The sequence below is a fragment of the Ranitomeya imitator genome, chromosome 3 (genome assembly GCF_032444005.1).
Source record: "Ranitomeya imitator isolate aRanImi1 chromosome 3, aRanImi1.pri, whole genome shotgun sequence".
Classification (NCBI taxonomy): Eukaryota; Metazoa; Chordata; class Amphibia; order Anura; family Dendrobatidae; genus Ranitomeya; species Ranitomeya imitator.
The window spans coordinates 356,742,439-356,758,855 of record NC_091284.1 but is presented as its reverse complement, the minus strand read 5'-3'; the positions used below and the strand labels follow the sequence as shown (position 1 = coordinate 356,758,855).

Genomic DNA, 16,417 nt, shown 5'->3' with positions numbered 1-16,417 from the left:
AGGGCCACCATCAGGGCATTACTGGCCTTACTACTGTATGGGACCGGTGAGCAGAAGCAAAAAGGGGGGGCCTGAACATGCTGGCAGTCCGGGCCCCCTCTCTTTGCTTCTGTTCACCGGGCCCCAGAGGTACAGCTCAGGGCCGCCGCACGCCAGATGAATAACAATATTGCAGTGATTTAAAGATACACCACAGTGTTGTTAACTAGTGATGAGTGAATATACTCGTTACTCGAGATTTCTCGAGCACGCTCGGGGGTCTTCCGAGTAATTTTTAGTGCTCAGAGATTTAGTTTTTCTTGCCGCAGCTGAATGATTTACATCTGTTAGCCAGCATAAGTACATGTGGGGGTTGCCTGGTTGCTAGGGTATTAGGGGCTCTGTATATGGAGTCTGCAAACTCTTCTAGGAAAATCTGCACTCTATGAGGCAAATAGCGCTCCGTTCCTCTCATGTCTCTCCGTATGGCTAAGTAGTACTGTACAGCCACATATGGGGTATTGCCACGTTCAGTAGAAATTGTGGGACAAATTTTGGTGCCATTTTTACCCACTTCTTGTGTGAAAATGTAAAATCTGGGGCTAAAACTAAATTTTGGTGGTAAAAATGTATTTATTTTTTCTTCATTGTCCAATGATATAAAATTCAGTGACACACCCGTGGTGTTAATATGATCACTGCACCCCCTATATGAATTCATTGATAGGTGTACTTTGTAAAATGGGGTCACTTATGGGGAGTTTCTGCTGTTCTGGCACCTCATGGGCTCTCCCAGTGGGTCATGGCACCTGCAAACCATAACAGTAAAATCTGCACTATCTATCTATAGTATGGTGCTCTTTCCCTTCTGAGCTTTGCACTGTGCCTGAAAAATATTTCCCGATTACATGTAGGATATTGGCGCACTCAGGAAAAAATGGACCTCAGAAAATTAAAAAGTTGAGGCTAAAATATTTCCGTTGTAAGTTATTCTTTCTTCACCCATCAATAGTATAAAATTCTGTGAGGCACAAGTGCTGTCAATATGATTGCTGCACCCCTAGATGAATTCATTGGGGAGTGTAGTTTGTAAAATAAGTTCACATATAGGGGGTTTCTGTTGTTCTGGCACCTCAGGGGCTCTGCCAATGTGACATGGCACCCTCAAACCAATCCAGCAAAATCTGAGCTCCAATACGGCGCCTCTTCCCTTCTGAGCTTTGCACTGTGCCTCAAAAGTAGTATTCCCCTACATATAGGGTATCGGCGTACTCAGGAGAAATTGCACAACAACAAATTGTATGGTGTCATTTCTCTTGTTATCCTGTGATTTTTTTTATTTTCATGGCTCAACTTTATAAACTTCTGTGAAGCTCCTGGTGGTTCAAGGTGCTCACTACGTATCTAAATACATTCCATGAGGGGTCTTGTTTCCAAAATGTTATCACTTGTGTGGGGTTTCCACTGTTTAGGAACATCAGGGGCTCTAAAATAGGATGATGAGTCCAGCAAATTTTACATTAAAAAAGTCAAATGATGCTCCTTCCGTTCCGAGCCCTGCCATGCGCCCAAACAATAGTTTTCTCCCACATATGGGGTATCTGCACACTCAAGAGAAATTGCCCAACAAATTGTATGGTGTAATTTCTCCTGTTACCCTTATGAAAATGCAAAATTTGGGGCTAAAATAACATTTTTGTGGGGAAAGTGTGATTTTTTTTATTTTCATGGCTCAATGTTATAAACTTCTGTGAAGCACCCGTGGGTTCAATGTGCTCAATACACATCTAGATACTTTAGAGGGGTCCAGTTTCCAAAATGGTGTCACAATAGGCACATTGGGGGCTCTCCAAACATGACATGGCATCCACTAATTATTCCAGCAAATTTTACATTCAAAAAGTCAAATGGCGCTCCTTCCTTTCCAAGCCCTGCCGTGCGCCCAAACAGTTGTTTTACTCCACATATTGGGTATCTATGCACTCAGGATAAAACTGCACAACAAACTGCATGGAACAATTTGCACTTTTACCTTTATGAAATTGCTAAATTTGGAGCTGTATGAAGATTTATCTGGGAAACACGTGATTTTTTTTATTTTCACAGCTCAAAATTATAAACTTTTGTGAAGCACCTGTGGGTTCAAGATTCTCAATACATATCTAGATACGTTTCCTAAGGGGTCTAGTTCAAAAAAAGGTTGTCACTTGTTGGGGGTTTCCACTGTTTAGGCACATCTCCAAACAAGACATGGCGTCCGCTGATTATTCCAGCAAATTTTACATTAAAAAATGTAACGGCACTCCTTCCCTTCTGAGCCCTGCCGTGCGCCCAAACAGTAGATTTCCCCCACATATGGGATATCGGCATGCTCAGGGTAACACCAGGAAGGGTAACTTATGTCACAGTCTATCTAGACACTTCCTTATGCAGCACAATTAGGATCCTGCGTGCCTGAAGCTCACTATCGTCAAACAAATACTCGATAGTGTCCCAATAGATTGCAAAGACTCATTAATAGGGAGTCCTATTTGATTTTAAAATTGGAGACACTCAAACCTGAGGGCTTAAAGGCAACCTGTCAGCAGTTTTGGCCGATATAAGATGCGGCCACCGCCTTTCAGGGCTGATATACAGAATTTTGTAATGCTGTAGTTAAGCTCCTGGTCCGACCTGAAAGATAAGAAAAATAAGTTCTATTATACTCACCCGGGGCGGTCTGGTCCGATGGGCGTCACAGGTCAGGGTCTGGTGCCTCCATCTTCTTGCGATGCCGCCCTCCTGCTTGCTTCATCGCTCCCCCGGCATCGCGCTCCTGTGCAGGCGTACTTATCTGTCCTGTTGAGGGCAGAGGAAAGTACCGGGTGAGTGTAATAAGTTATTTTCAGTCGGATCGGGGGCTTATCTGCATTACAGAATGCTGTATATCAGCCCTGAAAGCAGGGGCCGCATCTTATATCGGTCAAAACTGCTGACAGGTTCACTATAAATGAGTGCACTGACAACATGGGATGGCAGCGTGAACAAGCCGGAGGGAATTATCATGAGCAGGTGTGTACTTTAGTAAAAATAAGTTTTAATATTTTAACATTGCATTTCTGCAGTTGTATTTTAAATGTAGCTATTCATGTTAATCTGCTGAGCGGGCTGTGTGGCACAGGTGTTATTATATATATTATTATAGGAGTGTGGTCATTAACCCCTGTGAGTGCTAGATCTGATTGATGACTATTTATTCCTCTGCAGTCACTGTACAGGTATGCCTGACTGATGGAGGCGCTGGATCAGCCAGGAACGTATGGCGTCCAACAACAGGCTCCACGTTCCGGTGCCAGCCCCAGCTCTCCCTCCTGGCAGCGCTATAGCTCCGCCCTCCCGGCACCGAGCCGTGCACACTGACATTGCTGACAGTTACAACCCTCACGTGACCGACCACATGACCGTGACGTCACCAAAGGTCCTTTAGCTCCTCAGGCCCCGGACGCTCCTGATCCTGCGCTGCTGTTCTGGCTGATATCTGTTATTTCCTTTGGCCGAGGATCCTGGAAGACGAGCAAGATGTCGCGACAGACTAACAGAGGGACAGAGAGCAAGAAGATGGTGAGGGGGCGACTTGTGCGGCGTCAGGGCCTGTGCGCTGCTCGCCCCGGAGGTTGGCATTGTGGTGACTGTCAGGCACAGGCTGGGGAGTGGGCGGCCAGTGTGCCTGCTGTGGATGGGATAGCTCATGAGCCATCACTTACTGCTTGTGGGGGTCGGTACTGCAGCCCCCTTATGTGCCCTACTGCACCCAGTGGATTAGGAATTTACCAACAAGGGTTTCACGTCCCTCTTAGAGCAGCCTTCACAGGGTTAACCTGACAGACATGCGCCTCCCCAGTAATGTGGCCCCATGTTTGCTGTTATTGGGGGTTTTATGTCACTTACCTAAGGGTACCGTCACACAGTGGCATTTTGATCGCTACGACGGCACGATTTGTGACGTTCCAGCAATATATCCGTGACGTTCCAGCGATCTCGCAGTGTCTGACACGCTCCTACGATCAGGGACCCCGCTGAGAATCGTACGTCGTAGCAGATCGTTTGAAACTTTCTTTCGTCGTCTAGTGTCCCGCTGTGGCGGCATGATCGCATGGTGTAACATATATCGTATACGATGTGCGCATAGTAACCAACGGCTTCTACATCGCACATACGTCATGAAATTATCGCTCCAGCGTCGTACATTGCAAAGTGTAACAGCAGTCTACGACGCTGGAGCGATATTGTTACGATGCGATCAAAATGCCAATGTGTGACGGTACCTTAACAGTTGGCAATGTGATAACAATACAACAGCTGTAACTTACCTTACAGCCCTCTGCCATCATTGTGGTCCCTGCAGCTCCTCATGTGCAGCTCAGGACCATGGGGGAGCCCGTATGGTGCGGGACTCATGGGAGACCCATGGGGCGCATGACTCATGTGGGGCGCGGGACCCATGGGGGGAAGCCTGTGGGGCGCGGGACCCATGGGGGGAAGCCTGTGGGGCACGGGACCCATGGGGGGAAGCCTGGTTGGCACAGAACTATGGTCACATGCTGTACAAATCGGCATCCTCCCTCACAGAGGCCAGTGATTGTCAGCAGCGGCCATGTGAAGGATGCATGTGCTAGACCAGCACAGGCTATAGGAGTGAAGCTGGAGAGCTAGGGAATAGAGAGCTGAGTCATAGTAGTTTTCTGAAAGCCCATTAAAGGGGCTGTCCACTAGGTACACCTGGGGTACTAGGTGTCAGGCCCGCACCGATCTAATATTCACCTATAGCTAGGCCATCAGTTGTTTAGCCCTGTGTAGTCCTTTTTAAGTAACCCGACCAAGTAATCTGAAGGTGGGAAGCTGTTTGCCTTGCCATCACGTCTTCTTTCTGTGTATGGCACACCTTGGCCGTGTTCTAGTTTCCGCTGCTTGTGCGTGAAGCATGTACTATGGCTTGTTAGGATTTTCTGCGGTTTCAGCTCATGCTGCTTCTCTTTGAGCATTGCACTTCTGGCTCCACCTTGCTGGCAGTTTCTGACATTAGACCTGACTCACCTAACCACTGTTTTCCTCTCTTTCCATCTGCCCACTGCACTCATTGTATAGTATTGGTATTTGCCATTCATTTCACCTACTGCATCTCTGCATCTCATGGTACGTGTCTGCATACACTTTATCGCACTATTTCTATTTCTTTCACACCTGTGGTTTAAATGCACTTTTCTTAAGTTAACATATTCATATTCATATACCCTGGTCTGGTGTCGTTCATTATTTATTTATTTTTTTTTAATTATTTGACTTCTACATTTTTTTGAGTATATACTTTTTGATTCTTTACTTGGCCCTGCATGTTTAGCATTCAACATTTGTTTTTTTTTTTCTTTTTAATATTATTTTTCTGGGTTTACTTGACACTTTTCTGTGGCGTTTCTTTCCATATTTGTGGAATGCTTGCAATGTTAGAATCAATGATAAGCCTGTCAAATGCAGCATCTATATAACTATTAAAGTGGTTGTGTTTTAACCCCTTCCCGACCCATGACGCCACGTAGGCGTCATGAAAGTCGGTGCCATTCCGACCCATGACGCCTATGTGGCGTCATGGAAAGATCGCGTCCCTGCAGGCCGGGTGAAAGGGTTAACTCCCATTTCACCCGATCTGCAGGGACAGGGGGAGTGGTAGTTTAGCCCAGGGGGGGTGGCTTCACCCCCTCGTGGCTACGATCGCTCTGATTGGCTGTTGAAAGTGAAACTGCCAATCAGAGCGATTTGTAATATTTCACCTATTATAACTGGTGAAATATTACAATCCAGCCATGGCCGATGCTGCAATATCATCGGCCATGGCTGGAAATACTAATGTGCCCCCACCCCTCCGATCGCCCCCCCAGCCCTCCGATCTGCCCGGTACACTGCCCCGCTCCCCTCCGTCCTGTGCTCCGCTCCCCCCCGTGCTCTTGTCCACTCACCCCCGTGCTCCAATCACCCCCCCGTGCTCCAATCACCCCCCCTGCACTCCGATCCACCCCCCGGTGCTCCGTTCCACCCCCCCGTGCTCCATTCCAGCCCCCCCGTGCTCCGTTCCACGCCCCCCGTGCTCCGTTCCACCCCTCCCGCGCTCCGATTCCCCCCCCGTGCTCCGATCCCCCCCCCGTGGTTTCCCCCCACCCCATCATACTTACCGATCCAGCCGGGGTCCCATCCGTCTTCTCCCTGGGCGCCGCCATCTTCCAAAATGGCGGGCGCATGCGCAGTGCGCCCGCCGAATCTGCCGGCCGGCAGATTCGTTCCAAAGTGCATTTTGATCACTGAGATAGATTATATCTCAGTGATCAAAATAAAAAAAAAATAATAAATGACCCCCCCCCCCCTTTGTCACCCCCATAGGTAGGGACAATAAAAAAAATAAAGAATTTTTTTTTTTTTCCACTAATGTTAGAATAGGGTTAGGGGTAGGGTTAGGGGTAGGGGTAGGGTTAGGGTTAGGGGTAGAGGTAGGGTTAGGGGTAGGGGTAGGGTTAGGGTTAGGGTTAGGGTTTCGGTATGTGCACACGTATTCTGGTCCTCTGCGGATTTTTCCGCTGCGGATTTGATAAATCCGCAGTGCTAAACCGCGGCGGATTTATGGCGGATTTACCGCGTTTTTTTCTGCGCATTTCACTGCGGTTTTACAACTGCGATTTTCTATTGGAGCAGTTGTAAAACCGCTGCGGAATCCGCACAAAGAAGTGACATGCTGCGGAATGTAAACCGCTGCGTTTCCGTGCAGTTTTTCCGCAGCATGTGTACAGCGATTTTTGTTTCCCGTAGGTTTACATTGAACTGTAAACTCATGGGAAACTGCTGCGGATCCGCAGCGTTTTCCGCAGCGTGTGCACATACCTTTAGAATTAGGCTATGTGCACACGGTGCGGATTTGGCTGCGGATCTGCAGCGGATTGGCCGCTGCGGATTCGCAGCAGTGTTCCATCAGGTTTACAGTACCATGTAAACCTATGGAAAACCAAATCCGCTGTGCCCATGGTGCGGAAAATACCGCGCGGAAACGCTGCGTTGTATTTTCCACAGCATGTCAATTCTTTGTGCGGATTCCGCAGCGTTTTACACCTGTTCCTCAATAGGAATCCGCAGGTGAAATCCGCACAAAAAACACTGGAAATCCGCGGAAAATCCGCAGGTAAAACGCAGTGCCTTTTACCCGCGGATTTTTCAAAAATGGTGCGGAAATATCTCACACGAATCCGCAACGTGGGCACATAGCCTTAGGGTTAGGGTTGGAATTAGGGTTGTGGTTAGGGGTGTGATTAGGGTTATGGCTACAGTTGGGATTAGGGTTAGGGGTGTGGGGGGGTTAGTGTTGGAGTTAGAATTGAGGGGTTACCACTGTTTAGGCACATCAGGGGTCTCCAAACGCAACATGGCGCCACCATTGATTCCAGCCAATCTCGTATTCAAAAAGTCAAATGGTGCTCCCTCACTTCCGAGCCCTGACGTGTGCCCAAACAGTGGTTTACCCCCACATATGGGGTACCAGCATACTCAGGACAAACTGCGCAATAATTACTGGGGTCCAATTTCTCCTGTTACCCTTGTGAATCTAAAAAAATGCTTGCTAAAACATAATTTTTGAGGAAAGAAAAATGATTTTTTATTTTCACGGCTCTGCGTTGTAAACGTCTGTGAAGCACTTGGGGGTTCAAAGTGCTCACCACATATCTAGATAAGTTCCTTGGGGGGTCTAGTTTCTAAAATGGGGTCACTTGTGGGGGTTTCTACTGTTTAGGCACACCAGGGGCTCTGCAAACGCAACGTGACACCCGCAGACCATTCCATCAAAGTCTGCATTTCAAAAGTCACTACTTCCCTTCTGAGCCCCGACGTGTGCCCAAACAGTGGTTAACCCCCACTCATGTGGTATCAGCGTACTCAGGAGAAACTGGACAACAACTTTTGGGGTCCAATTTCTCCTGTAACCCTTGGGAAAATAAAAAATTCTGGGCTAAATAATTACTTTTGAGGAAAGAAAACGTATTTATTATTTTCACGGCTCTGCATTATAAACTTCTATGAAGCACTTGGGGGTTCAAAGTGCTCACCACACATCTAGATAAGTTCCTTTCGGGGTCTAGTTTCCAAAATGGGGTCACTTGTGGGGGGTTTCTACTGTTTAGGCAAATCAGGGGCTCTGCAAACGCAACGTGACGCCCGCAGAGCATTCCATCAAAGTCTGCATTTCAAAACGTCACTACTTCAATTCCAAGCCCCAGCATGTGCCCAAACAGTAGTTTACCCCCACATATGGGGTATCACCGTACTCAGGAGAAACTGGACAACAAATATTGGGGTCAAATTTCTCCTGTTACCCTTGGGAAAATAAAAAATTGCAGGCTAAAAGATCATTTTTGAGAAAATATATTTTTTTTTTATTTTCATGGCTCTGCGTTATAAACTTCTGTGAAGCACTTGGGGGTTCAAAGTCCTCACCACACATCTAGATTAGTTCCTTTGGGGGTCTAGTTTCCAAAATGGGGTCATTTCTGGGGGATCTCCAATGTTTAGGCACACAGGGGCTCTCCAAACGTGACATGGTGTCCGCTAATGATTGGAGCTAATTTTCCATTTAAAAAGCCAAATGGTGTGCCATCCCTTCCGAGCCCTGCCGTGCGCCCAAACAGTGGTTTACCCCCACATATGGGGTATCAGCGTACTCAGGACAAACTGGACAACAATATTTGTGGTCCAATTTCTCCTATTATCCTTGGCAAAATAGGAAATTCCAGGCTAAAAAATCATTTTTGAGGAAAGAAAAATTATTTTTTATTTTCATGGCTCTGCGTTATTAACTTCTGTGAAGCACCTGGGGGTTTAAAGTGCTCAATATGCATCTAGATAAGTTCATTGGGGGGTCTAGTTTCCAAAATGGGGTCACTTGGGATCACTTCAGTTCCAGGAGGTAGTGGTTAAGGCCCTGATATTTGGTACTCCGGAAGGAGAGGGCCCCAGTACTTCCGGAACTGAAGGTGCTCGTATCGTACCAGGCCAGCATTTTCCGGGGGTGGTCCCGCCAACCGGCAGAAAAGGTAAGCCGCAAAAAAGGTGCCGAGTGTGTTACAAAAGGGGAATACGCAAGGACACCATTTATCAATGCGACACCTGCCCCGAAAAACCTGGCCTGTGTATGAAGGATTGCTTCAGATTGTACCACACCTCCATGCACTACTAATTTACTTTACAAGAAAGCGTACATTAGTTCCAAAAAGGGGGGGGTCTAGGTTCCAAAATGATGTCACTTGTGGGTTTTTTTTACTGTTTAGGCACATCAGGGGCTCTGCAAACGGAACATGACGACCGCAGACAATTTCTGCATTCCAAAACGTCACAACTTCCCTTTCGAGCCCCAACGTGTGCCTAAACAGTTTTTTCCCACATATGGCGTACCAGCGTAATCAGGACAATTTGGACAACAACTTTTGATGTCCAATTTCTCCTGTTACCTTTGGGAAAATTAAAAATTGGGGACTAAAATATCATTTTTGTGGGAAAAAATAGGATTTTTTATTTTCACGCCTGGGCATTATAAACTTTAGTGAAGCACGTGGGGGTTCAAATTTCTCACCAAACACCTAGATAAGTTCCTTAGGGGGTACAGTTTCCAAAATGGGGTCACTTGTGGGGGGTTTCTACTGTTTAGTCACATCAGGGGCTCTGCAAATGGAACATGATGCCAGCAGAACATTCCATCAAAGTCTGCATTCCAAAACGTCACTACTTCCCTTTCGAGCCCCAACGTGTGCCCAAACAGTAGTTCCTCCCCACATATGGGGTATCAGCGTACTCAGGACAAATTGGACAACAACTTTTGGGGTCCAATTTCTCCTGGTACCCTTGGGAAAATTAAAAATTGGGGACTAAAATATCATTTTTGTGGGAAAAAATAGGATTTTTTATTTTCACGCCTGGGCATTATAAACTTTAGTGAAGCACGTGGGGGTTCAAATTTCTCACCAAACACCTAGATAAGTTCCTTAGGGGGTACAGTTTCCAAAATGGGGTCACTTGTGGGGGGTTTCTACTGTTTAGGCAAATCAGGGGCTCTGCAAACGCAACGTGACGCCCGCAGAGCATTCCATCAAAGTCTGCATTTCAAAACGTCACTACTTCAATTCCAAGCCCCAGCATGTGCCCAAACAGTAGTTTACCCCCACATATGGGGTATCACCGTACTCAGGAGAAACTGGACAACAAATATTGGGGTCAAATTTCTCCTGTTACCCTTGGGAAAATAAAAAATTGCAGGCTAAAAGATCATTTTTGAGAAAATATATTTTTTTTTTATTTTCATGGCTCTGCGTTATAAACTTCTGTGAAGCACTTGGGGGTTCAAAGTCCTCACCACACATCTAGATTAGTTCCTTTGGGGGTCTAGTTTCCAAAATGGGGTCATTTCTGGGGGATCTCCAATGTTTAGGCACACAGGGGCTCTCCAAACGTGACATGGTGTCCGCTAATGATTGGAGCTAATTTTCCATTTAAAAAGCCAAATGGTGTGCCATCCCTTCCGAGCCCTGCCGTGCGCCCAAACAGTGGTTTACCCCCACATATGGGGTATCAGCGTACTCAGGACAAACTGGACAACAATATTTGTGGTCCAATTTCTCCTATTATCCTTGGCAAAATAGGAAATTCCAGGCTAAAAAATCATTTTTGAGGAAAGAAAAATTATTTTTTATTTTCATGGCTCTGCGTTATAAACTTCTGTGAAGCACCTGGGGGTTTAAAGTGCTCAATATGCATCTAGATAAGTTCATTGGGGGGTCTAGTTTCCAAAATGGGGTCACTTGTGGGGGAGCTCCAATGTTTAGGCACACAGGGGCTCTCCAAACGCGACATGGTGTCCGCTAACAATTGGAGCTAATTTTCCATTCAAAAAGTCAAATGACGCGCCTTCCCTTCCGAGCCTTACCATGTGCCCAAACAGTGGTTTACCCCCACATATGAGGTATCGACGTACTCGGGAGAAATTGCCCAACATATTTTATGATCCATTTTATCCTACTGCCCATATGAAAATGAAAAAATTGAGGCGAAAATAATTTTCTTGTGAAAAAAAAGTACTTTTTCATTTTTACAGATCAATTTGTGAAGCACCTGAGGGTTTAAAGTGCTCACTAGGCATCTAAATAAGTTCCTTGGGGGGTCTAGTTTCCAAAATGGGGTCACTTGTGGGGGAGCGCCAATGTTTAGGCACACAGGAGCTATCCAAACGCGACATGGTGTCCGCTAACGATGGAAATAATTTTTCATTCAAAAAGTCAAATGGCGCTCCTTCCCTTCCGAGCCTTACCATGTGCCCAAACAGTGGTTTACCCCCACATGTGAGGTATTGGTGTACTCTGGAGAAATTGCCCAACACATTTTAGGATCCATTTTATCCTGTTGCCCATGTGAAAATGAAAAAATTTAGGCTAAAAGAATTTTTTTGTGAAAAAAAAGTACTTTTTCATTTTTACGGATCAATTTGTGAAGCACCTGGGGGTTCAAAGTGCTCACTATGCATCTAGATAAGTTCCTTGGGGCGTCTAGTTTCCAAAATGGGGTCAATTGTGGGGGAGCTCCAATTTTTAGGCACACGGGGGCTCTCCAAACGTGACATGGTGTCCGCTAAAGAGTGGAGCCAATTTTTAATTCAAAAAGTCAAATGGCGCTCCTTCCCTTCCAAGCCCTGCCGTGCGCCCAAACAGTGGTTTACCCCCACATATGAGGTATCAGCGTACTCAGGACAAATTGGACAACAACTTTCGTGGTTCAGTTTCTCCTTTTACCATTGGGAAAATAAAAAAATTGTTGCTAAAAGATAATTTTTGTGACTAAAAAGTTAAATGTTCATTTTTTCCTTCCATGTTGCTTCTGCTGCTGTGAAGCACCTGAAGGGTTAATAATCTTCTTGAATGTGGTTTTGAGTACCTTGAGGGGTGCAGTTTTTAGAATGGTGTCACTTTTGGGTATTTTCAGCCATATAGACCCCTCAAACTGACTTCAAATGTGAGGAGGTCCCTAAAAAAAATGGTTTTGTAAATTTCGTTGTAAAAATGACAAATCGCTGGTCAAATTTTAACCCTTATAACTTCCTAACAAAAAAAAATTTTGTTTCCAAAATTGTGCTGATGTAAAGTAAACATGTGGGAAATGTTATTTATTAACTATTTTGTGTCACATATCTCTCTGGTTTAACAGAATAAAAATTCAAAATGTGAAAATTGCGAAATTTTCAAAATTTTCGCCAAATTTCCGTTTTTATCACAAATAAACGCAGAATTTATTGACCTAAATTTACCACTAACATGAAGCCCAATATGTCACGAAAAAACAATCTCAGAACCGCTAGGATCCGTTGAAGCGTTCCTGAGTTATTACCTTATAAAGGGACACTGGTCAGAATTGCAAAAAACGGCAAGGTCTTTAAGGTCAAAATAGGCTGGGTCATGAAGGGGTTAAAGCCAAAGCTTGTTCATATTGCCATTGTGAGTAAAAATGCAGAGCCATTTTGGCAGTCCCATCGTGCCCCTACATTACGTGCACAACCATTGATTTGAATGGCTCCTTTGTGTATTGATAAATGTTGCCTGCGCCACATGTGCTTTCCCCAGTGATATCAGATGATCCCAGTGCTGCTTTGTTTTAAGCAGGGTTTGTCTTGATGAAACAAGTGCATAAATATTAATACAGATGAGCTGTGAAGAGGTGGCCGGCAGATTGGGTCCTTCTCATGCAATCTTTAATGAGCAGTTTTATCAATTTTACAAATCTGTTTATGTAAAATGAATATGACATTCTTCCACATACACCACAGCCGTAAATGCTGCAGTTGGTGTGTAAATGGTCTGACGATACCTGTTAGGAGGTCTATAGAATATTTAATCAACATTTTGAGTTGTATGCCGTGGTTCAGCACACTCTTGGCTCTATACTCACATTTTCTTCCATCCTTTTTTTTTCTATTTTCTGACTTATTTGCATGCATTCTGGCTTTCCTAATTTACTGCATCCTCCTAATTGCATGCGTAGGTGATGTGGCTGCACTGAAATACGTGAACATATTAAGTGGATATTTATTTTGTCCCCACTAGAATTCTGAACTTTTCAATTTGACCTATGGATCCCTTGTTGCACAGCTATGCAAAGACTATGAAAATGATGACGATGTCAATAAACAGTTAGAGAAAATGTAAGTAACTTTGGTAAGTCTTTATAAAATCGACATCTATGACTTAATTTGCTTTCCAAAAATGAATTTCCGTAACATAAGCGGGATTCTTAGGGATAATTTTCTATTCTGCACAAAAAATTAATTATTGGTATTATAAAGGCACAAAATGACTGTTACAACCAAGCACTAGATGCAACCTTGCATGGCTAAACATTTCAGAGCATCCCCCCACTTTCTTGTTACATCTTTCTCTTCTCTCCTCTGGCTCCAGTAAAGCCAGAGATGTCAATCAAGGAAGAGGAAGGTGGAGATAAATGGATAACGAGCAGGTGCAAAGGAGCATTGAACTGTTTGGCCACGGCCAGGGTGCACTGAGCACTTGGGTTTGGTTTCAACAGTCATTTTATGCTGACAGACTTTTTTAAGTGTCAAAATGTTTTTAAGTGTTAAAATAGATCGATTCTACTCACTTTGGGTTTGGCCTCTGTGCTTAAATTATATGTCAGGAACTATACAAAAATACAAACTTGTAATCCGAATTTGCCTTGAGGAGCACACAAGGAAATTAGTCTGAATTAAATGAGGTATTGTAGTAGGGGTGTGTGCAAAATAACAACTGATTAGCGATAGCAGGCATACGCTGATGAGAGTACTACTCTCATCAACCAATGCCTGTAAGCAGCGTTAACCTTCTTACCGCCTATCACAGCTGCTAGCTCACGCTGTCATCTGACAGCGTGGGAGCCTCAACTCTCTGTCCGGCGGTAACTAAGAAGCCGCTGGTGGTTCTCATGCTGTCACACAGGTGACAACGTGGGAAACAGCCGATATTTGGGGTGACGAACCAGAACAGTAGCACAGACTTTCTGGAGAAGAAGTACTGGAGTACGGACCCTGAACTTTACTGTTCGGGTTCCCCCATCTCTACAACAGATGTCTGTAAGTGACTCAACCCTATCAATAATATAAATCTTTCAAAGAATTGGGGAAGCTAAAGTAGAAACCTAAAAATGTAAATGTTTATTAATTATATTTTACTTAAAACAAAAATGAGTTACCTACACAAGACCAATACTGCAGGAGGAGACTGCACTAATAAGTGTGCATTATATAACATCCAAAAAAGAGCTATGAATAGATTTTGCAACCATGATGAGACCAGTATAATGGGCCAGTTTCAATCATAGTGCAAAATAATTGCCTGTGTCAATCCTGGAGTGCCAAAAAGGACAAGTGTTGTGAATTCTGTGGCAGAGCTCCCTCCTGTGGTCACAAGTGGTACTTCGGCTGATTCTCTCTGTGAGCTTCTGTTGGTGGAGGGAAGTGGTACTGCGGCTTCTGAGTTTCCTCCCTCAGGTGATCTGGTGAGGTCGTTAGGTGCTTCTCTACTTAACTCCACCTAATGCTTTGATCCTGGCTTCCTGTCAATGTTCCAGTGTTGGACTTGCTTTTCCCTGGATCATTCCTGTGGCCTGCTGCTCTGCATAGCTAAGTTCTTCTTTGCTATTTGTTTGCTATTTTTTTCTGTCCAGCTTGTCTAATTTGTTGCTGGAAGCTCTGGGACGCAAAGGGTGTACCTCCGTGCCGTTAGTTCGGTACGGAGGGTCTTTTTGCCCCCTTTGCGTGGTTTTCTTTAGGGTTTTGTGTAGACCGCAAAGTTACCTTTTCTATCCTCGATCTGTTAAGAAAGTCGGGCCTCACTTTGCTGAATCTATATCATCTCTACGTTTGTCTTTTCATCTTAACTCACAGTCATTATATGTGGGGGGCTGCCTTTTCCTTTGGGGTATTTCTGTGAGGCAAGGTAGGCTTATTTTCTATCTTCAGGCTAGTTAGTTTCTCAGGCTGTGCCGAGTTGCATAGGCAGAGTTAGGCGCAATCCACGGCTGCCTCTAGTGTTGTTTGGAGAGGATTAGGGATTGCGGTCTGCAGAGTTCCCACGTCTCAGAGCTCGTTCTATGATTTGGGGTTATTGTCAGATCACTGTATGTGCTCTGACCGCTATGTCCATTGTAGTACTGAATTGCCTTTCATAACAGACAAGCAGCTAAACTGGACCCAAGCTGAATGCATTGCACATGGGAACAAAGGATCAAAGCTGCCCAGAAGTACGCTCAATGTGTGGGGAATAGAACAGATCAGTAGATGTGATATGGTAATGATAAACTAACCCAAGTAAAGAAAATACTGATCAAAGAAAAATTACTTCATAGCCATGTCAGAGTCTCTTGCTGGGATGGTGCCCAGGTAGCCGAGACCCTGGAGAACATGATTCGGGTCAGTTTTTACCATCTGCAGTCACGTGAAGTCCAATTTTCAATTCATTTCTCTCTCTCTCCTGATCTAATCTAGCATACCAGAGGAGGAAAGAGAAATGGGGGGCCCCCAAGCTCCCCCAGTACCTCCGGCCCCCCATGTCATCTTCCTCAAAGAAAATGGCGAGCGCATGCTCACTGCGCCCACCGAGATCTGCCGGCCAGTACCCGGCAACAATAGGATGTTTTTCCTATTGGTTCATTTTGATCACTGTGATAGGGTCTATCACATTGATCAAAATAAAAAAATAGTATATCAAACCCCCCATTAGTTAGGTAAAAATAATTAAAAAAAAAATGTATTTTCATTCTTTATAGTTGGGGTTAGGGTTGGAGTTAGAATAGGGGGTTTCCCCTGTTTAGGTACATTAGGGGGTCTCTGAACGCGACATGGCGCCCGCCATCGATTCCAGCCAATTTTGCATTCAAAAAGTCAAACGGTGCCCCCTCCCTTCTGAGCCCTGCCATGCGCCCAAACAGTGGCTTTCCCCCACATATGGGGTATCGGTGTACTCAGGAGAAATTTCACAACAAATTTTGAGGTACATTTTCTCCTGATACCCTTGTGAAAATTAAAAAGTTTGGGTCTAAAGTAAACTTTAAAAAGTACATGTCTAGCGACGTAATAGTAAAAAAAAAAAAAAAAAAGTTACATGTACAGTACAGACCAAAAATTTGGACACACCTCATTTATAGATTTTTCTGCATTTTTATGACTTACATTCTAGGTTCTTCAAAGTAGCCACCTTTTGCTTTGATGACTGCTTTGCACACTCTTGGCATTCTCTTGATGAGCTTCAAGAGGTAGTCACCGGGAATGGTTTTCACTTCACAGTTGTGCCGTGTCAGGTTTAGTAAGTGGGTTTCTTGCCTTATAAATTGTTTTGGGACCATC

The 16,417-nt window shown here is 44.8% G+C and overlaps 1 protein-coding gene across 1 annotated transcript in view; it reads left to right on the top strand.

Moving 5' to 3' along the window:
• The first annotated feature begins 3,412 nt into the window (after positions 1 to 3,412).
• TRAPPC3 (trafficking protein particle complex subunit 3) overlaps positions 3,413 to 16,417 on the top strand; it is an 81,679-nt gene continuing 68,674 nt past the window's right edge. The window contains exons 1-2 of the mRNA XM_069756858.1: positions 3,413 to 3,579; positions 13,128 to 13,225. Of these exons, the coding sequence (XP_069612959.1) occupies positions 3,538 to 3,579; positions 13,128 to 13,225 (140 nt within the window). The 5' untranslated portion in view covers positions 3,413 to 3,537. The remainder of the gene's footprint in view (positions 3,580 to 13,127; positions 13,226 to 16,417) is intronic.